At 52.2% G+C, this 21,085-nt stretch overlaps 1 protein-coding gene across 6 annotated transcripts; it reads right to left on the bottom strand.

Moving 5' to 3' along the window:
• Positions 1–3,485: 3,485 nt before the first annotated feature.
• FANCE (FA complementation group E) lies at positions 3,486–17,417 on the bottom strand. 6 transcript variants are annotated; one of them, XM_048826779.2, is made up of 12 exons: positions 17,320–17,417; positions 13,316–13,549; positions 12,010–12,685; positions 11,214–11,258; positions 10,390–10,449; positions 10,086–10,229; positions 7,823–7,946; positions 7,284–7,359; positions 6,671–6,737; positions 5,909–6,034; positions 4,958–5,058; positions 3,486–4,692 (listed from the first exon to the last, which is right to left on the bottom strand). In XM_048826779.2, exons 1-12 carry the CDS (start codon positions 17,352–17,354, stop codon positions 4,689–4,691), a joined length of 1,692 nt encoding a protein of 563 aa, XP_048682736.2. In that variant the 5' UTR covers positions 17,355–17,417; the 3' UTR covers positions 3,486–4,688. The 6 variants fall into 6 exon arrangements, with proteins under 6 accessions (XP_048682736.2, XP_048682737.2, XP_048682734.2 ...); XM_048826780.2 differs by having other exon boundaries at positions 17,305–17,378; XM_048826777.2 differs by lacking the exon at positions 17,320–17,417 and adding an exon at positions 15,707–15,962.
• Positions 17,418–21,085: the final 3,668 nt, after the last annotated feature.

Raw genomic sequence — 21,085 nt, 5'->3', positions numbered from 1 at the left:
GAGGCAGAGGACCTACGCTGATCGGGGATGCCCTCCCTTTGGCATAGGTAGTGTCGGCACTGTTGCATTTTAAGTGTAGATGAGCCCTGAGACTAAATGGGTCATTGGACAAAGACTGGCTGAGGCAGACCCCGTATCAGTGGAGAACCCACAAAGACAACGGCAAAGCCAGTCCCGGGGACATTCACACCTAACACCCAAGGACACAGAGAGAGATGGAGTTCCCCACTGTGACGCTTTGTACCTCGGGGAAACATCCTACACCCCCATGTTCATCTTTATAAAATGATTGTGTGGTAGCCAATGCAAAGTTTGTCATGTTGGGTGTCTTTGGAAGGCCCATAATGCACGGAGCATGGCTGTTATAGTAATTGTTACAGTAATGTTACAGTAAGGGTAGAGGTTATAATTTCATGTATATAGTTATGAGGCTGAAAATGTATCCTCATGGCTTAAAGCACGCCCATAAGCAAAAACTCTCTAAAAACAGGGAGGCAGTTCATACCTCGTCAGGGGATGGATGGGACAAGCCCAGCCTCACAGGAACAATGGACACTGGCTCAGGCAGCAACAAAAGAATCTGTTAGGCCCTTGAGGGACTCACCCCCCTTCCTTTGGGCAGTTTGGGACTGCGATGAGGTAATGCTCATCTGACTCTGAAGGGGGGGGGGGGCGCAAAGCCATGAGGAAAGAAAGGACATGACAAAAGGGAGAGCCATTTTGCCATGCTCGCTCTCGTCCACCTATATCTACAGACACCACCACCACCAAGCGACTGAAATGCTGATGAAAGGGGAGAGCCTGGCTGAAAAGTAACCAGCCAGCCTGTGGTGAGAAGATCAAGTTTTTAAGGACATTGAAAGTGTTAAGATCAGCTTAGAATGTGTTTTGCTTTTATTTCATTTGACCAAATCTGACCTTTTGTGTTTTGATTCATAATCACTTAAAATCGATCTTTATAGTTAATAAATCTGTTTTTTATTCTACCTGAAGCAGTGTGTTTGGTTTGCAGAGTGTCAGAGGCTCCCCTTGGGATAATAAGCCTGGTACATATCAATTTCTTTGTTAAATTGACAAACTTATATAAGCTTGCAGCATTCAGTAGGCATAACTGGACACTGCAAGACAGAGGTTCCTAGGGTTGTTTCTGGGACCGGAGATATTGGCTGGTGTCATTCGCTTTCAAGTAGCTGGGAGCAGCTTACATGCCAGAGGCAGTGCGTGACCGGCCCAGGAGGGGGGGTTCTCACAGCAGAGCAGGGTAAGGCTGGCTCCCAGAGTCAAGGATTGGAGTGGCTTAGCAGATCACCCGTCCAGCTAACACCAGAGGGGAACATCACACCCACCTCTCAGCAGGGAAGCTGTGCAACATTCCCCAGCTCCAGAACGAAAGAATTGGCTGCTGAAAGGCCCGGGGCTCTCAGGTGGCGTCTGACCAAGGAGGACGGACTGAGAGACACAAAGAGCTTGAACACAGGGCTCACTGCAGCTTGACTGGGCTCTGGGCAAACCGGAATGGGCTATGCTTTGCTGTGTCCCAGTGGACTAATAAACCCGTCTGTTTTGACAATGCTTTCTGAGTGTCACTGCAAATGCTTGTGAGGTGCGTTAATCCCTGAAGAGTGTACAAATCTCCATCAGGAGTCTCTCGCTGTTGGACTCGCGGAACAGAGCTTGCAGTGTGAAGCAGGCGTGCTGAAGGCCTAGAGGTCCAGTCTCAGGAGGTGGTGAAGCCACATGGGTTACCCTGGAGGAAGAATGAGACCCTAGGAGGGCAGGCACACTGAAGAGCACCTCCTCGAGACTGTTCCAAAGCTGGGGGCGTAGCACCGATCCTGTGGATCCGTGACACTAGTATAGTTGCCTTGATGATCCACTTCAGGAGATGATGCCCAAGAACTTCAGCCACCATAAAGATATCTGAGGCTGGGACAAGGCAAAAGAGGGACACCCTGACCCAAAGAGGCCCCAGGATTCTTAGCACTGAAAATAAATCCACCCTGCTTGTTGCAGCTCCGTCTTTCCTGCCCAGCACGCAGAACGATGCAGCATGTGTGTGTGAACGCTCACCAGCATTGCCCGTGGCTACACAAAACTCAAACCAGCTAAGGATGAAATGGGTTTGGAGCGAATGCGTTAACGGCAGCAATGCCAACTTCTGGGAAGAGGCCATCTGTACAATGAGCCGTGTGTGAACTGCTGCGAGCGTTTAAACCAGTGCCCCCCCCACCTACCCACGCCCACCCCCTATGCCCCAGAGCTGGGAGCAGGGCCACGGCTCCTGGTGGGGGAGGAAATGCAGACAGGGGTAAGAGGTAGCGTTGCCAATTTTGGTTGGATGTATTCCTGGAGATTTAATCACATGCCATAATCTTTAATTAAAGATTAATCTTTAATTCCTGAGTCTCCAGGCCAATCTTGGAGGGTCAGCAATCCTAGCGAGGGAACCAAGGCTGGGGGCCGGGTCTGGGCCAGGAACAGAGCTGCAGCGGGGGCCCAGGCTGGTGGGGGGGTGGGACTGGAGCTGTGGCTGGGGCCAGAAGCTCTGGCCAAGCCACTGTCAGAGGCCAGGGCCAGGAGCAGAGCTGGGGGGCAGAGCAGGTCTGAGTGGTGCCCCCAACCCACCCCCAACGTGGGCTGGCTCAGGCCCTGCCACACCCCACAGTTTAAAATCCTCTGGTTTAAACACTGCCTACATTAATTGCAATCTCTGCCTACATTAATTGCAGCATTAAAGGGACAGCGTCAAGTCACAATGGATCTGAAGTCTGTGTTTTGGGAGAAAAGGCTTAACAAAACCTCAGACCCACAGGCCCGTTTCCCATCACGTCCTCTGCAGAGAGGGACGGAGCTGCTCCGTGATTTTGTACTCCCATCGCTATTGCTATGTGACGTGCGTCAGTCCATAGAGATCATACCGTACTGCACTGTGGTCAGCGTCTCAAGACTACATTTATTAACTCAACCCTGCCCCGGCCTCTGGCAGAAGAGAGAGCCAGAGGATGGACCAAGTGACAAAGTCGTGCAGTGTTGGGCCCAGGATATTAGAGAGACAAGACAGGTGAGGTAATAGCTTTTATTGGACCAGCTTCTCGTGGTGAGCAAGACAAGCTTCTGAGCTACGCACAAGACTTCTTCAGGGCATTGCCCCATCAATCGCTGAGCAGCCAGCTGAGGCTGCAGCAGGGGCTGGCTAGTGTGGAAACAGGCTCAGGCTAGAGAAGGAGCAGGAACAAGGGCAGCCTGTTAAAACTACTTGAAAGGGGAATGCTCCGGGCCAGGTAGTGACACCAAGCACAGTCTGCTTCCCTTAGGAGCCTATATACCTGCCTTGGGATCGCCTGGGTGGGTCCCCACCTGCGGATTGGCTGAACCCGGGTTGAATGGTAATTGTCTCTGCAGTCTGGCTCAGGGATAACTCCTCAGGCTTTGGCAGGTTCAGGCCCCAAGGTATCACACAGAGAGAACAGCATGAGGAATATGGCTGGGTTATGAAATGATCTGTTTTATTGTACTGCTTTGACAAAGTAAAAAAGACAGTGCACCCAAGTCAAAAGAATACACGTGTTTTCCTTCAGGTTTTAGATGGACACAACGGCTACAAATGCTTTCATGAGCAATTAATGGCACTTGGGAAGTTTAATGAACCCAAAGGGAGTGAGCGCAAGGGACAAGACAGAATCCTGAAGACACACAGAGGCAAGTGGTCTCCTTTACTGAGATAACACAGGATAAAGCCCTCTTCTGGGGGCAGTGGAGGGAACGGACACTTCAGAACCCCATGTGCAGGCCCTGCCCTGCAGAGCATTTCATTCCTTTGCAGAAAGGAGGAGAAGCAGATGTAAAGGGCTCACTTTATAAACTGTACTCATGGGATAACCAATAACATCTCCAGGTCACATAAACACCCCAGAGATCACAAGCTTATCAAAACCATCTCCCTTCAAAACTGGGCTGCAAGTTTCATGAGAAAAGACTTTTCGCACCACTTGCTCATAGTTTGGCCTCATCAGATATTTTGGCACTTCCAAGGAGAACATGGAGGCAGCCGCAGGCAGGGAAAGTTAAAAGGCCGAGCCATCTTTGAACCACAAGGAAGGTCCAGTTCAAAGAGAGGAAGTTATTTAATCCAAACTAGTTTCACTAGGTCTAATGAGAGGTGGTTCACTCAACTCTCAGCTAGCTTAGCCAGGAAAACCCTCAACTTTGGGAGATCCAAAAATACAGTGAGCCCCCAACGTGTGAAGGGTTTTTATGCAAGAAAACAGCCCAAGTGGGAATGCAGGGGTACCTGGGACAGGTGGGCTATTAATAAGGGGAGTTACACTGGGAGTTCTCCTAGAATTGTAGTTTCTTCCTTTGTGGGATTTTCCATACACAGAATCTTTAGGTGAAGGGGCATCCAGGTTTGCCCATTAGAGTAACTCAACAGATGTTTCTGTTTCAGGTGTATTCTGCAGGCACCAGTCTGACATTACTTGACCTGTTCTCCGAGGCTCCATTATGCTGGCTCTAACTCCAGCTCTGGAAGCTGTCCTTCTCCTGTGCCAGAGGGGGCTTATCACAGTCACGGGAGGTATGAAGGTCCTCCTCAAGCTGCACAGACCCTTGGTGGATGGAGTCTGAGAAGGCAGTCATTTGTACCACTCCGTTCCATTGGGATAGCTCATGTTTATGCATGGGCAACTTCACCTGGGAGGGGGAGAGAGAAGGAATCAGAAAATGCTGAGGGACAGGGAAACTTACACATGGAGTAATAGCTAAAGCAAGAATTCAGTGCAGTTTCCACCCCTGCAAATGTCAGCATCTCAGGGTATCTCCCACCCGTTTCCATCACACCGACACTAAGAACTTCTCACATGCCCTCCTGGGCGGCCTGTGGTGTTCCCGGCTGGGGCAGATGGCCATGAAGCTCTCCCATCCCTGTGGAATGTAGGGGACGGACTTGTTTTTTCACCTGGGAGCCATTTGTTCCAGGGCAGCCTGCAGAGATTTCCGGAGAGCTGTGTGGTTGAGATCCAGAGCACCAGACAAATGTCTCCGGTGGGCTGGAGTAATCTGTGAAGGAAGAGGGAAAAGAAGCTGTTTAGGTTACTCTGGCTTGGATTTAAAGGAACGGTGGCTGGTAAGATTTGTTTCCTTTCTCATAGGCAACCGAGTTCCACGGAGCTAGGTGTTACCCTGTGTTAACAGCCTGAATTTGGGAGCCCAACTGGAGACGTGCTGGGACTGATTTTCAGAGGTGCTGAGCACCTGCAGTGCCCACTGATTTCTGCTGGAGCTGTGGGGGGTGTCGTTCTGCAGAGCTTTCCGTTCAAGAAATACTCAATGCCTCTGAAAAAGGAGGCCTTTGGTGCCAGACGCAGAGCTCCCCAAAACAGCAACACCCAAACGCAGGGGCCACATTTCAAAATATCCCTCCCAGGCCCCTCCAGCAGGCAGGAGCTCCGTTTTAAAGGTCTCAGCCAAAAGGCCCAGACTGTATACACGCATAGAAGTCAGCGTATCTACTTGCTGGGGTTCCAGGCATTGTAGCGGTTCTAAACCTGATGCTTAACCCACCGAGTCCATTGTTCAGAAGGGGTAACTGATTTTGGGTCTTGGGCCTGGTTTTCCAGATGTGCCGAGTTGTGGGTGCTCAGCTCCTCTGAACAATCAGGATTTAAGTGACGTTTCCCAAGTTCCAGGTGGATTGGAACTCAGGAATTCCAGATGTGTGGTGTACAGACAGTTAAGACAGGAAGTGAAGAAGAAAATCCCGTCCAACTGAAAGGTATTTAAACTGAGATCCCTTTCACCGAAGAGATGGAGCAATGGACACCCTAAGCAGAGCTAGTGTTTGTGCAATTTCCTCTTGGCCCTGTGCACATAAAAGCAAGACCCCATGGGACTCTCAGCTCGGACTCACATTGCTGCTGTATATGGTCAGCACAGCCATCATCAGCTTCGTGTAATTCATTGACTTAGCAAACTCCTGGGCCAGCCGGCACAGTTTCAGGACCAGGAGGTTAAATAGCTCAGGGGGTAGCTCCACCTGAAGGAGAGATGTGGACATGGAGCAAGGAGAATACAAGGAACAAGGGCCACCTCAGACACCAAGTCATAGAATATCAGGGTTGGAAGGGACCTCAGGAGGTCATCTAGGCCAACCCCCTCCTCAAAGCTAGGGCCAATCCCCAATTTTTGCCCCAGATCCCTAAATGGCCCCCGCAAGGATTGAACTCACAACCCTGGGTTTAGCAGGCCAATGCTCAAACCACTGAGCTATTCCTCCCCGCACAGTCCCAGACTGGCTCACTGCAGGTTCTGGATACATTGAACCAAAGAGCAGTCATCACCCACGAACAGCAGGGGCACCCAAAACACCCAGGGACATTGCCAGGTGCCTGAAGGCAGCATGGGAGGGACACAGACTGCAGCTGCCCTCATCTAGAATATGGAGGAGCTGCCCATGAAGACACGCAATGCTCCATCTCAAGCTGCACAGCCCAGACACGGTAGCACGGGCAGTGGATAATAACAGCAGTGGCTTGGGTCAAGATGGAGTCCTGCTCTGAGGAGAGAGAGGACTCCAGGCCATCAAGCCGGCACCTTTCACCACAACTAAATTCACACCCAGGTATTTCAAAAGGGTCATTTAAATAGATCAGGAGAGAATGTGTTTGCTCACCTGCCTTCCCAGCAATGTCTGCACTACAGTGATGAGCTCCTCTGACCACGGCATCTCCAGGACCTGGCTGGAGAGGAGACTAAGGCCAGGGCTACACCAGAAACTCTGGCCGGTATAATAACGTTGGGTAGGGGTGTGAGTAGTTGCGACAAGTCTATACCGACAAAAGGCCCCAGCGCAGACAGAGTTTTACCTCTTACTTTGTTAGAGGATCTGGTATCAGCTATACAGATATGAGAATTACTTTGCCAGGAGAAGCTGTGTCTGCAATAGGGGCAGTTTGCTGGATTAGCTATCCCAGCAAACCCTTTCTAGTGTCGTCTATGCCTGAGAAAGAGACATGGCTGAACTGCGGGCACTATTCGGAACAGATCGGTGCTACCTGCCCGCCTCTGGCCTCAGAATTCTCCAGGGTCCATGGCCCTCATGCTGGCCGCACAGTTCCCATGTGTGCAATGGAGTGGATTATGTGGATCCAGGACGGTACCTGGCCCTCAGCCTGTAGTGAGGGAGGGGTGCCTATATGAATCAGTGGGCAATATCACACCCCAGTCATTCCTGTGCGAGGGGACACAGAATGGGTGGAAATTCCTCCCCTGCTGTAAGCATTTACCTGAGTACCAGCCTCACATACTCCGGCTCCAGGCTGTCCTCTATCAGCTCGCACACTAGCTTCGTCCCCTCGGGACCTGCAAGGACGAGATGGCAGCGTTTGCCACAAGCAGTCACATCCCATCCCCTTCAGCCCGCCCCCACAGACAGCTCCACCGCCGCACACTGGGCATGTCTTCACAGCCCTGGCTCCTCGACCTGCTGCAGGGCAAAGGCCTTGTCTGCCGTGTTGGAGAGAGGCTGGCTCCCCCCAACCTGGGCCACATGGAGGGAATAACTGATACCACTTTCAAAAGGAGGTGCCACTCAATGCTTGGCAGGGCTTTCCCGTGCACTGAGGAGTCCTAACTCTTAGTGACTTAGCAGGCTGGTTGCAACAGAGACGGCGAACACGAGCAGATCTGTGGTCTCTGACCGTACGGGGTGACCCACAGATCAGGTAACGCAGCTCTCCGGTGTAGTGAGAGCAAGTTGGCTGCATAGCACATACATCCAGCCTCAGAGGGGCCCTTCTCCCTGTAGGACGAGCTGCGAACTCACCTGCCCCCGGGGCCCGCAGGGCTGGAGCAATCAAGGCACAGCAGACTGGGCGAGCGTACTTGGAGCAGAACGAGGTCAGCGCCGCCATGAGATGACGGGAGGCCGGCTGGGTCAGCGAGAGAACCTAGAGCATGGAAGAGGCTTGCAGAACAAATACAGCTTAGCATGGAAATGCAGGCCCTGTTGCCTGGACCCTTTCCATCCCTGGGCGGGTCAGTGAAGCCCAGGTGTTAGGGGCCTACGGAGGGAACGTTATTAAGTCTAGTGCATACCATTTAGAAATGGCACAGCCTCCCCTGCTGAAGGTGAAGGGAGCTAAGGAGGAACCAGCACCTGTTCCATGCTGTTTTGCTCTATTCTCTGAAGTCAGGGGACATTGTGGGCTCAGGACAGAGACTCTGTTCCAGCCAGGCCGAGGTCCCTTTCTCTGCCGCTCAGGCCCTTTGGCACTGCCAGCAACCAGTGATCTCACAGAGCAACTCCCAGCCAGTGCCATGGGCAGTGATCTCAGATCCAAGCTTGACACCCCTACCGGAGACCCCATTCCCTCCTCCGACCACATCATCTGCACCAGTGATAGTTAATTCCAAAGCAGACTGCAAAGAGTTACAAAGGGATCTCACAAAACTGAGTGACTGGGCAAAAGAAATTCAGTGTTGATAAGTGCAAAGTAATGCACAGTGGAAAACATAATCCCAACTATACAGACAAAAGGGTGGGGTCTAAATGAGCTGTTACCACTCAAGAAAGATCTTGGAGTCGTTGGGGAGAGTTCTCTGAAAACATCCACTCAACGTGCAGCGGCCGTCAAAAAAGGCTCACAGAATGTCAGGAATCATTAGGAAAGGGAGAGGTCAGAAGACAGTAAATATCAAAATGCCACTACACAGATCCATGGTTCACCCACATTTTGAATACCTGCGTGCTGTTCTGGTCACTGCTTCTCAAAAAAGAGATATTCGAATTGGAAAAAGTACAGAGCAGGGCAACAAAAACGATTAGGGGAATGGAACAATTTCTGTGTAAGGAGATATGAAAAAGACCGGGGCCGTTCGGCTTGGAAAAGAGACAGCTGACGCAGACAATATGAGAGAGGGCTATAAAATCAGGACGGGTGCGGAGAAAGTGACTAGGGAAGCGTTATTTACCCCTTCACAGAACACAAGAACCAGGGGTCACCCAATGAAATGAATAGGCAGCAGGTTTAGAACAAACAAAAGGAAGTATTTCCTCACACAACACACGGTCACCCTGTGGAACTCGTTGCCAGGGGACGTTGTGATGGCCAAAAGTACAAATGGGTTCAAAAAAGAACTAGATAAGTTCATGGAGGACAGGTCCTTCAATGGCTATTAGCCAAGATGGTCAGGGACGCAACCCCATGCTCTGGGTGTCCCTAAGCCTCTGAGTGCCAGAAGCTGGGACTGGATGACAAGGGATGGATCACTCGCTAATTGCCCTGTTCCTTCCATTCACTCAAGCATCTGGCACCAGCCACTGTTGGAAGACATAATACTGGGCTAGATGGACCATTGGTCTGACCCAGTATGGCTGTTTTTTTGTGATTCCTTTCACTGGCTTTCTAGCTCTTATTGCAACATATTCACGCTCGGTTCATGTCCAAGGCCGTATGTGACCTTGTCCCCATCTCCACTCACTTCCTCTTGCTCCTTACGCTCCAACCCATCCTCCCAGCTTCTTGACTTCTTCAGCTCTCTCTGTCCCTTTCTCTCTCCTCCCCATTCTTCACCCAGAGCCTATCAGGTGCTGAGTCTGACGCATGTGCTTAGCTTTAAGCATGTACATGCTTCTTGGCAGGATTGGGGCCCATGTCTGCAAATCTTTACCCTCTTCTTATCCTCCAAAGACTGTCTCACTGCCTCCTGCTTCAAATCCACTTCTGCTGGGAATCCTTCCTGTGCTCACCAGTAACTGTCCACACTTTCCCTATGCTCAGCTCCGGTTCCAGCTCTTAGCTCTGTCTCAGAGTATAAGCACCTGGGGCAGGGCCCATAGGGTTTCCCACCCCTACTGACGGAACCAGACGTGGAAAGTTTGCGCTGTCACTGCCCAGTGCTGCACCTGTTCTGTGGGTACAGGCAGGACTTCAGTGTCCCAGGATTCACCAGCATGAAACACAACGTACAACCCCTTCTCTCCCCATAAGGTGGGTCTATCAATCAGGAGAATGGATCCGGGAGGACACTGTCTCTGGGGGCCTTCTGCCAGCTCAGCACCCCAGGCGTGGGCCATCGGTACCTACCCGCTGGAGGAAGAGCTGCTCCGTCAGAACCGCTGCGTTAGTGTAGCTGACCTCGGGCATGAGAGCCAGCAGCCAGGTGCAGAACTGCACGAGGGTGCGTTCCGGGCGCTCCGAGAGCTGGAGTAACGAGCACAGTCCCTCCAGCTGGAAGAGGGGAGAGAGGCCGTACAAGCGTTACAGACGGCAGCGGGACATTTCCCAAGCGCTGAAGAACGAGGAGAGGGATTAGAGGCTGGTTCCCTCAGGATGATTTTTAAACGGGCTGCAATCAGCATCCCTCCCTGTGTTACCATTGCCCGCTCACCTGGCCAGGGGTGCATTCATTCAGGATCTGCAGTTCGGGAGGGGCGGTCCCGTCTGTTTGCTAAAGAGAAGCAGGAGATCAATTGGGCCATTTGAATAATAGGTTCTATCCCTGTTCCCCCAGTTGGTTTCAAAGGAAACCATTTGCTGCCGCTAAATGCAGATGGTTGGACAGACCCAGGGTCAGAGTTCAGGGCACAGCAAAGCCAAGAGTTGTCCAACTTCATGCACAGGAAGAAGAGCAGCATCTGCAGTGACATCAGCCCAAATGAACACTTACAAAGGGAATCAATTCTCAGGTGTCAGGAGTTAATCAGGTAACTGCTGTGGGGCAGGAAGATATGTTCCTGCCGTGAGAAGGATAGTACTGAGAGGCAGTATAGCCTAGTGGTTACAACACAGGATTGAATGCCTCCGCTCCCAGCTTCTGTTCCCACCTCTGCCACTGACTCGCTACGTAACCTTGAGCTAACTGCTCAGTCTTTTTATGCCTCAGTTTCCCCAGCTGTAGAGAGATGAGAACACTGTGTATTATGGGGGCTTAATGCCTTCCTCTGAGCATCCACTTTCAGAGAGGGGATGTGCACTGGTGTTGTATCAACTGTCCAGTGATATTGAATAGGTAGTCCAGTTTGGACACAGCTGTTAGTGTGTGAACCTGGAGGACGCAGCAGCAGGACTGTCTTTTTCCCAGCACAGGTCACCCCCTCCACCTCTTCCTGCAAAGCCTGTCTCCTTGGATCAAATGCATTCCCCTTCTGGAGCCCCTGGTGCAAGCTGGTTTAGACTAAGTGCTCCTAGTGGAAAGCAGATGCAAATACTTACATTTGACTCCATCTCCAGCAGCATCTTAAGTCTAGGCACATGCATCTGGGAAAAACATTTTAAAAATAGTTAAAGCCTAGAAAGAACAAAACCTCCAGGAGGGAGACAAAATTCCCAGAGCCACCCAGATAATTCCCCAGCCCATTTTACTTCCCCTTTGGTTTCTGGGATGGGACATGGGAAAGCAGAGAATCAAATCTCAGTGCTCTGGGCCATTTCCTTCATTCGCCTGTTCTGAACTGTTGTGTTACGTTGCTGTGCGCTGTTAAAGGGCTGCTGTGCTTCATCCCAGAAGCAGCTGCATTTCGGTAGTGGGCAGCAGGACCCCTAAAAATGCCCCACGTAGTTTGCAATCAGTCAGCAGAGCCCTTTGGGATCTGTGGGTGGGAGGAGGTATACCCACGGTAGTCATTATTCCACTTAAAGGCAGCCATTAGTAGCAGTGATCTATGGAAAGCAAGCCAGCTGCTAAAAAAAATGGCTGAGAAACTGGAGTTACAAGATTATCCCTTTCACACCTACACCGTTTATTCCCAGAGAGCAGGCCCGCGGCTCTAGGCCCCACTCCTGCCCGTGTCGCTCCACAAAGCCCAATTCTGGTAGCCTTTACGGTACAGGACAAGTGTCTGCTGTTCATAGGGGAAGGGGATACAGCGTCACCAGGTGAGGCGTGGACAGGGGAGAACGGGGAGCTCGAGTGGCCAGCCTGCTTTGGCTGTTGGAAAGGCGGGGTTCTGCGTTCTGTACTGGCACGGGAGATAACTCACTTAGAAGGAACCCAAACACTAGCTGGTACCTGCATAAAATCAGGGACTTTTGCTGCTGCGTCCTGCTGGGAACCCTGACTGGCCTCTCTTGTCTCCATGACGGCGTCGGGCTGGGCATTTTCACTGGCACCCCTGGTTTGGCTCCGAATAGACCCATGTCCAGATGCCTCTATACCGATCTCCTCCTCCTCCCCTGCACCAGCTCCTTTCACAAAGGCGCATCCTGCCAGAGGTTCCAGGTCTAACTCCTCCTCTTCCAACCGGGACCTTTTCCTCTGCCGCTCCCCCTCGGGGTCCAGACTTTCCTCAGCCACTTGCTTGCGTTTCCTAAGCTGAGATGCAGAGTCGGTCGCATCCCCAGCAAGCCAGAGTTCAGGGCCTAGATGCTCCTGGATGAACCAGCTCTGTTTCCTTTCCAAGTCCGGTTTGCTCTCAGTGCCACCCACGAACTTCTGGCACAGCGTTTTAAGCTGCTGCTGGCACGTGTCTGTCAGCGGAAGTGGAGTCCAACAGCTCCTCTCTTCTCTCAGCCCCCTCTGAAGTAGATCCCGCAGGGCCTGCACCCAGAGGTCTGGGCTGGGATCTTTGCGGGTGGCCTGAAGCAGCTGGCTGAGGCAGTCCTTCGGCATGCTGCCCTGCACCATGTGCAGCAGGGAGAGGAGATTTCTCTGGCACATCACAGGAAGCAGCAGCAGTATTGGTCTCCTGAGCAGGGGGCAGAAGGGGGAGGAAAAAAAGGAGGAGTGAAAGGAATTCACTTGTAGATCTGCTCCAGGGAAAGGGCCAGGCCCCGGGTGCTGCCACCGTCCGCTGCGGGGGGAAAGGAGCAGGCAGAGGAGCAGAGATGGGCCATGACAGGGTCAGATATAGCGGTTATAGAAAACTGGATCTGGTCTGAGCCCGAAAGATCCCCAACGTTCTGACCACACAACAGCCCTGCTCTGGAACTGGGCACTTTCCATCTGTCCGCCTCACCTTTCCCCGCGTGACACAGGGAGCCCCCCCCTGCCCCCCGCAGGTGCTGCAGCGGTTAGTTATGCAGACGCGTGTGTGCAAAGCATTATTAATACACAGACCAGTACGTTGCTTCTTCTCCGCACCCAGGGCCAAGCCTGCCCTCTTAACTCAACCCACGCTCCCAGTGCGGTAACGAGCAAGAGGTTTGGCACTCCAGGGCTGGTCCTGTATGATGCGGAGCTGCCTCATCTCCCACTGGCTTTAATGGGAATTCAGGGCAATCAGCACCGTGAAGGATCTAGCCCTTAAAGAGCCGAAACAACTGCCGGACGGAGACGTTATTGCAAGTTTTCTAAATAGACAATGTAAGTGACTCACAGGGTGAGGGTCCGCTCGGGCCCCCGCAGCACGGGCTCTTCAGCACATAAGGTCTCGGTGAAGATCTGCCAGTGGAACGCCTGCCCTGGCTCGTCGCAGGCCCGGCTGCGCTGGAGGGCTCGGAAGGCAGCCAGCGCCCCGCACGGCCCGGACGTCAGCGTGTGGAGGAGGAGACGGGAAGGCTTGTCAAACCTCTGCAGCCAGGGCGCTGAGGGAGCTTCCATCGCATTGGCCCTGCAAAGGACACGGCCGGTGTGGGTAGGGCACATTCCAAGGCCCCCCAGCGATGCAATAAAACCCCCCAAGCAGCCAGGAGAGGTGAGGGGGAAACAGGATTTGGCATATATTGGTTCAGGCCATAAAAGGGCTGCCTAGGAGACAATTAGTGCATCTAGTGTGGTACCCAGCATCCAGATCAGACCACTGGGTTGTCTAGCCCAGTGCCCCATCTCCTGTCACAGTGGATCCAATCATCCTGTCTCGTTCCATGTACCAGCTGAGACAGTAAGATACCCCAGGAGACAGAAGAGACCTCTGGTCTGCCTAGTAAGATCTCCCATCTCCCAGAAAAGCTTCAGAGCAGGGTGAAAACATCCCACGAGAGACTTAGCCTATTGCACAACGCTGCATGGGGAAGGGCAGGAATTCCTTCCTGACCTGGGGCAGTTGGCTTCTGCCCTGGAGCACTGATTGGATTAGCCTTCTCCTAGGTCCCCCAACTATTATTGGTCATAAAATCACACGGCCCCTTTTAAAATCCAGCCACGGCATTTGGCTCAGTGACTTCCTGTAGCCGTGACACAAGGGAGAGGAGCAGCAGCAGCTCACGAGCTAACACAAAAGGTGGAAGAGCAAATTCATTTTGTGTAGACAGCCCTTGTCACTCACAGCACCCCCCTGCCCCTCAGCTACCCCCAAGACACTGCTGAAGAGCTATGCCCGACCGGGTGCCTGGCACACAATGCTACAGCAGACAGTCAACTCCATAGAGCCCTGGACAGCTGTTTTCCGGTTTGGAGGTAGGGGCAGGGAGCTGCTGGGCATGCCACCCACAGTCAAGCAGGGTCGTTACTGGAGCCTAGAGGCAACCTCCACATTGCAAACACGGCACAGGGAACATCTAATGCATAACAAAAATATTCCACCTGTAGGGCCACATTTGGGGCCAAGTGGGTTGTTTGCTTTACAAATAAGAATCCACAAATGCACCCACAAAATCTGTAGAGGCCTTGATCGCAGGGTTTTAAAAATACATAGAAACCAGGTCACCCAAATCCACATCCGCCTTGTTCCACCCACTAGACCACGCTGCTGTGGTGTGCACAGAGGACAGGAGGGGAAAATGTGCTGGGAATGGTTTCTGGGGGAGCTCCCAGGCCCCCAGGGAAGCCTCTAAACTCTCAGGACTCTTGGGCGGTGCAGGTGCCGTAGCTGTGGACACCACAGAGCCCCCAGCTCTGGAGGTGAAACAGGGTGGATGGGTACTGTCCTGCCAGCTCACGAATGGAACAGGGAGATGGCCGCTGTCCTGACAGCCCACAAATGAGACGTCAGCTCTCCAGCACGGCCATTCAAATTCACCCAGCATAACTCCAAAGAGATCAGCGGGGTGGGGCACAGCCCTGTATGTCTGGGAGAGATTACAGTCACGATTTAAGACCGTGGAGTGACCATTTTTATCCCCGCCCCCATGGTTGCAAAATGGAACTGGGGGAGACAGAGGGCACATCAGGCTTTATCTAGACTAGGATTTGAAAGGTGCAGGCTATCGTGTTAGCAGCTAAGAACTGCCATCTCAGCCTGTGTCATGCATGCCAAAGGCACAGGCCCTTGTACACATATTCGCCAGCCCCTTCCAAATCTGAGCCCGGACTACGCCCAAGGGGGAAACCTCAGGCCAAAACGTTCAATCTGCAGTTCTAAATCCAGAGCTAGGCTCCGCCACAGAAGGGGCCTGATTCTGTACAGCAGCGGTTCTCAAGCAGGGGTACGTGTACCCCCGGGGTACGCAGAGCTCTTCCAGGGGGGGGACATCAACACAGCGAGATATTTGCCTAGTTTTACCACAGGCTACATAAAAAGCACGAGCGAAGTCAGTACAAACGAACATTTCACGCAGACCGTGACTCGTGCATACTGCTCGATATGCTGTACGCTGAAAAGTAAGTACAATATTTATCGTCCCGTCGATTTATTTTATAACTACATGGTGAACCGGAGACGGCCAGCCCTTTCTCCGTACCAGCGGCTGTGACATGCTCGTCTGGCTTTGTAAGCAAGCCGTTCTTCAGTGAGGTGAAACTGGGGGTACGCAAGACAAATCCGCCTCCTGAAAGGGGGCCAGGAGCCCGCAAAGGTTGAGCCCCACCAGTGCAGTAAGGCGCCGCGTACCTGTGGCTCCTACTAGCCTCCGTTATAGCGCTGACCATCAGGCCACTGGCTCTGGACTGAGCAGCCTGCGTGCAGCAGGCCGGGGAGGCCCCAGAGAGAAGCTGCAGCCCGCTGGGGGTAGCTGCTAGGGGGTTGATTTCCCGCCCCCCCCCGGCTACCGGGGCCTTGGAGGCAAAATCAGCTTCAGCAGCAGCTCTGCAGGGCCTCCATCTGTCAGGGCCCAGCTCCCAGTGGGGCAGCATGTTCCACTTCCTGGTTCACAGGCCCAGTCTTTTCCTTCCACACCTTAAAGGAGCAGCGTCCCTCCGCCGCACCCCCCCCCCCAGCAAAACATCCCATGCCCCCAACACGCAGACCCCGGCCCCCCGCTCCCCACAATCACTTCCCCATCATTTGCGGAAATGCCAGGCGAGGACACAAAACCTTTGCTTGGGAGCAGTGCTTTTAAGATCAAGGGGTTTCAGGGGCAGGTGGGAAGGGGTGGGGGGTAATATGATCCACCCAGAATCAGAGCCCGCATGCTCATCTTTCCCGCCCCCCAAATATTGAGACCTTTTGGGTGTTGCTATTGTGTTTTTTGGGCGGGTTGCTTGATTTTTGAACGCCCCCCCCCAACGCACACAGACTTAGCCAGCTTGAATTCACCCAAATTTATAGTAAGGCCAGTCTGGCCCCAGCTGCCTCCTGATGAGACGGCGCTTCCAGCCTCCCCCCAACCCCCATATTATAATCCGTTCAGTCCGTGGCCCCCCCCTAACTCCACATCAGTCCTTCTCCCCATGCAGCAATTATTTACCCCCCCCCCCATTGCAGCTTGTTCAGGTTTTCTCAGAATTGTCCCTTTCTTGACGCCGCTGGCCTGGGAAATGTGTAAGGATGCTCAGTGCACACGCCCAGCTGCCTAGTGTTATGGGCTCAGGATCTTCCCAGATGTCCAATTTTTTTTGTACCCCAGGCCCCACATCAATTCCCACTCTTCCAGCTTCACCCCTGCTCTTTTTTCCACTCCAGAGGCTCTTCACCTCCCCGCTCCCCGGGCGGGTGGGGGAGCAGCCAGGTCCTCTTCTTCCACTCCCCAGGTGTGGTGTTGCAGGAAAAGAGAGCGGAGTAACGGTGAGCCCATTGACACACACACACACACCCCCCGCCCCCCGAGCTGTGAGGCTCTTTCTAGGGCCAGAGACGTGTTTTAATATGTGTCCGGCGCCTAGCCCATTGGAGCACTGATCTCAACTGGAGGCTCGGGGCATCGCTGCAAAATGAATAATGAATTGTCCAAGCTGACTGCGAGGCAGCAAAGATGCCAAAAAGGAAAGGTGATGTTTACAATTCTTTCCCTTCCACTAATCGCAGGCACTGCTAGTAATCTGCATAGTGCATCAGTTTAAGCACCTTTGACTTTAAGGCTCCCCGGGGGGAGGATTTGGCCCCCTGCACTTCAATGAAACATTTCTAAGCTCACTCACAATTGTGTGAAATCGCCCTTATTCCAGCAGCTACAACTTCAGCACTCCAGTGTTACTTGTATCACGACTGCACTTCGCAGCCCCCCCGTTGTGCTGGGCGCTGTACAAACCGAACAAAAAGACAATCCTTACCCACAAAGAGCTTACCCAGCTAAACGACAGGCTTGATTTCTCTCCCGCATTACTGAATGAACGGATGTGCTGAATGCGAAGTGCTGAGACAACAGAAGTCACCAGGTGGCGCTGTAATATTCGCTCAGTTCTTTTCCGGTGCCGGAGCAGGATTTCGGTTTGGAAGATATTCGCTGTGGTGTAGTTTGTTTGGGGGTGTGGCGTCGGCCTGTTTTCAGCGGGAGCTGTGGCAAGCAACAAGAGCGTTTAGCTCTCTGGCGTCATCGCTCGGAGCGGAGTTGGGGCCCGCAAACAGGCCACGGGAGGTTGGCTGAGAGTTCTGGCAGAGAGGATCGCCGGGGTGCTGTTTGTGGCCACCACTGGTCTAAGGCTGGGGTACAGAGGGTAAATAATGGCAGGTTTCAGAGTAGCAGCCGGGTTAGTCTGTATTCGCAAAAAGAACAGGAGGACTTGTGGCACCGTAGAGACTAACCAATTTATTTGAGCATGAGCTTTCGTGGGCTACAGCTCACTTCATCGGATGCATACTATGGAAAGTGTAGAAGATCTTTTTATATACACAAAAAGCATGAAAAAATACCTCCTCCCACCCCACTCTCCTGCTGGTAATAGCTTATCTAAAGTGACCACTCTCCTACAATGTGTATGATAATCAAGGTGGGCCATTTCCAGCACAAATCCAGGGTTTAACAAGAACGTCTGGGGGGGGGGGGTAGGAAAAAACAAGAGGAAATAGGTTACCTTGCCTCATGACTTAGCCACTCCCAGTCTCTATTCAAGCCTAAGTTAATTGTATCCAATTTGCAAATGAATTCCAATTCAGCAGTTTCTCGCTGGAGTCTGGATTTGAAGTTTTTTTGTTGTAATATAGCAACTTTCATGTCTGTAATCGCGCGACCAGAGAGATTGAAGTGTTCTCCGACTGGTTTATGAATGTTATAATTCTTGACATCTGATTTGTGTCCATTTATTCTTCTACATAGAGACTGTCCAGTTCGACCAATGTACATGGCAGAGGGGCATTGCTGGCACATGATGACGTATATCACATTGGTGGATGTGCAAGTGAACGAGCCTCTGATAGCGTGGCTGATGTGATTAGGCCCTTATACTCAAATAAATTGGTTAGTCTCTAAGGTGCCACAAGTCCTCCTTTTCTTTTAGAGGGTAAATAAATTGCACTCAAAATATACCCGAATTCCACCTCACCAGTTCGTTCTCCGGTAGGAAGTTGACCTGATATCTGGTGCTGCTTGGCACGGGGGAGACCTGATTGAAAAGATTGCGTGTTTCAGCCCAATTTTCAGTGTAGTTTCTCTTTCACACACACACACACACCCAACTCTACACTGAAGTGCCACAAACATCGGACTCAGCAGCCTCCCTTCGCCCCACACATGAATCTGTGGGATCCAGCCCATCCTCATAACCCCCAAACATACCAAAGACTCTGGTTCCCTTCAGGTGCTCCCACCACAACAACAAGGAGGAAAGATCCATCCCCTGAATCCCCTCCCACCAAAGGCTACATGGGCCTCCCCAGAGAAATAACTCGGGCCTATAGTGACAAACCTCCGAAATTGGTTTTATGTAAGCAGGGCCCCAAACGCCTGTATAACAGCAGCACAGGGAAGTTACAGTGATTTGGTGCCAGCTTTCGATGGCTTTTATATTTAACCTCAACTCTGAAGGGCCTGGGCTGTGCTGTGCTTAGTGGGTGGATGGTTTTTACCCTGCCAGCCCCGGCTGGCTTCGGAGCTGCTAGGGCAGAGTCTGCTACATCTTCGAAGAGCAGCCGTAAGCTTGGCCCAGTGCTCCTCGCAAGCCGTGCATGAGAGCATGTTTGCAGTTCAGAAAGGAGAGCAGACCACAGGCCCACGCCCTGGAGGAAGACTGGCTCCCTTGTGACATTTCAAAACTGGCTGTGGATGAAGTGGGTGCATATTCTAGTCATGAGCTAGTAATTCATCCCTGTAGTTAGTATTTATAAGTACAGCAGCCCTTGTCGGATAAAGTGGCCCAGCCCCTGATACACCGTAGTGAAACATGCCTTACTTGAGCACACTAAGTTTTCAGGGGATGGGAGGTAGTTTACCGCTTCTCTCCTCTTCCCACCGCCCCACCCCCCAGCAATCCCCCTTTTCCTGCCCCACAAAACAGTGTGAAAGGTGCAGCCTCCCAGAAAGGAGAGGCAGCCTGGCCTGCCCATTTCCCCTGCCCCGCTGCCATAGGCTCCCTGGCTGAAGGGCTGGAAGCAACTTGCACTTTGCAGAATTCTCTTTCCACTCCCTTTGCCTTAACGGAGGCTCTGGAACTGGACTGTGTGCTACATAGATATGTGTTTACGGCTCCGGCGATGGCTCCAGCAAAGACAGGGGCAAGATGGATCATTTCATACTTTATGGAAGGCTGGGACACAGCCTCTGTTGATCCTGCCCCTTCGGGGATGAAACGGACTGCATGGGACAAGCCAACTCAGTGCATGCTCACAATGAAGTGCCTTGTGCACAGACTTCTCATCAGACCCCCCGGCAAGAGCAGGGGCTGTTTTTATCATCTTTTTCTCACAGCAGGAGAGTCTGTCCTAGATCCCAGTAACTTTCGGTGGTGAGACACCAGCCTCAGACGTCCCACCATCAGAATTTGAGGCCGGGCTGGCCTCCGTAAGTGTATGTGAGCAGAGTGGAGCCTGGAACGTCTGGACACACACGAGCCTTCCAGGGGGCGGCTCAGGGAAGAGAGCTTCCCAGCTTGGAAAGACAAGTGGGAGTTCTGCTTAAGCTGGCATATTAAAACTAGCAGTGTAACCAGGAGCAACACAGGGGGCAGCTTAGGCTAGCCCCCGAGCACAAACCCAGCTAGACCCACTGCGTAGATTCAAGCAGCTACCCCTGACCCCGCTGTTGTGTTTAATGCACTAGTGCAAGCAGAACTAGCCCACGTCTCCTCAGCCTGGGAAACACGCTCCCAAGTGAAGTGTAAACGGACTTAAGAACGGCCAGACTGGGACAGTCAGACCAAAAGTCCATCCAGCCCAGCATCCTGGCTCCCGGCAGTGGCCAGTGCCAGGTGCCACAGAGGGAACGAACAGAACAGGGAATCATCAAGTGATCCATCTCCTGTTGCCCATTTCCAGCTTCCGGCAAACAGAGGCTAGGGACACCATCCCTGCCCATCCTGGCTAATAGCTATTGATGGACCTATCCTCCAGGAATTTATATAGTTCTTTTTTGAACCCTGTTATGGTCTTGGCCTTCACAACACCCACAGCAAGGAGTTCCACACGTTGGCTGTGCGTTGTGTGAAAAAATACTTTTGTTTGTTTTAAACCTCTGGCCTCTTAATTTCAGTTGATGACCCCTGGTTCTGAGGAATAAGTAACGCTTCCTTATTTACTTTCTCCACACCCATCACGATTGTATAGATCATCATATCCTCCCTTAGTCATCTCTTTTGCAAGCTGAGAAATCCCCCTTTTATTAATCTCTCCTTAGAGGGAAGCTGTTTCGCACCCCTAATAATTTTTGTTGCCCTTCTCTGAACCTTTTCCCCTATGTCTTCTTTGAGATGGGGCAACCACATCTGTACATGTTCAAGATGTGAGCGTACCATGGATTCCCCCCTCCCCCACACCCACGCTATCCCTCCCTTTCCTAATGATTCCCAACATTCTTTGGAATGGAGTGGAGAACTATACACAATGCCTCCAAGATCTTTCGTGAGTGTTAATAGCTAATTTAGACCCCATCGTTTTACGTGTATCGCTGGGATTATGTTTTCC

Source organism: Caretta caretta, chromosome 21 (assembly GCF_965140235.1).
Source record: "Caretta caretta isolate rCarCar2 chromosome 21, rCarCar1.hap1, whole genome shotgun sequence".
Classification (NCBI taxonomy): domain Eukaryota; kingdom Metazoa; phylum Chordata; order Testudines; family Cheloniidae; genus Caretta; species Caretta caretta.
The sequence above is the reverse complement of the archived record's forward strand: the minus strand, read 5'-3'. Positions and strand labels throughout refer to the sequence as shown.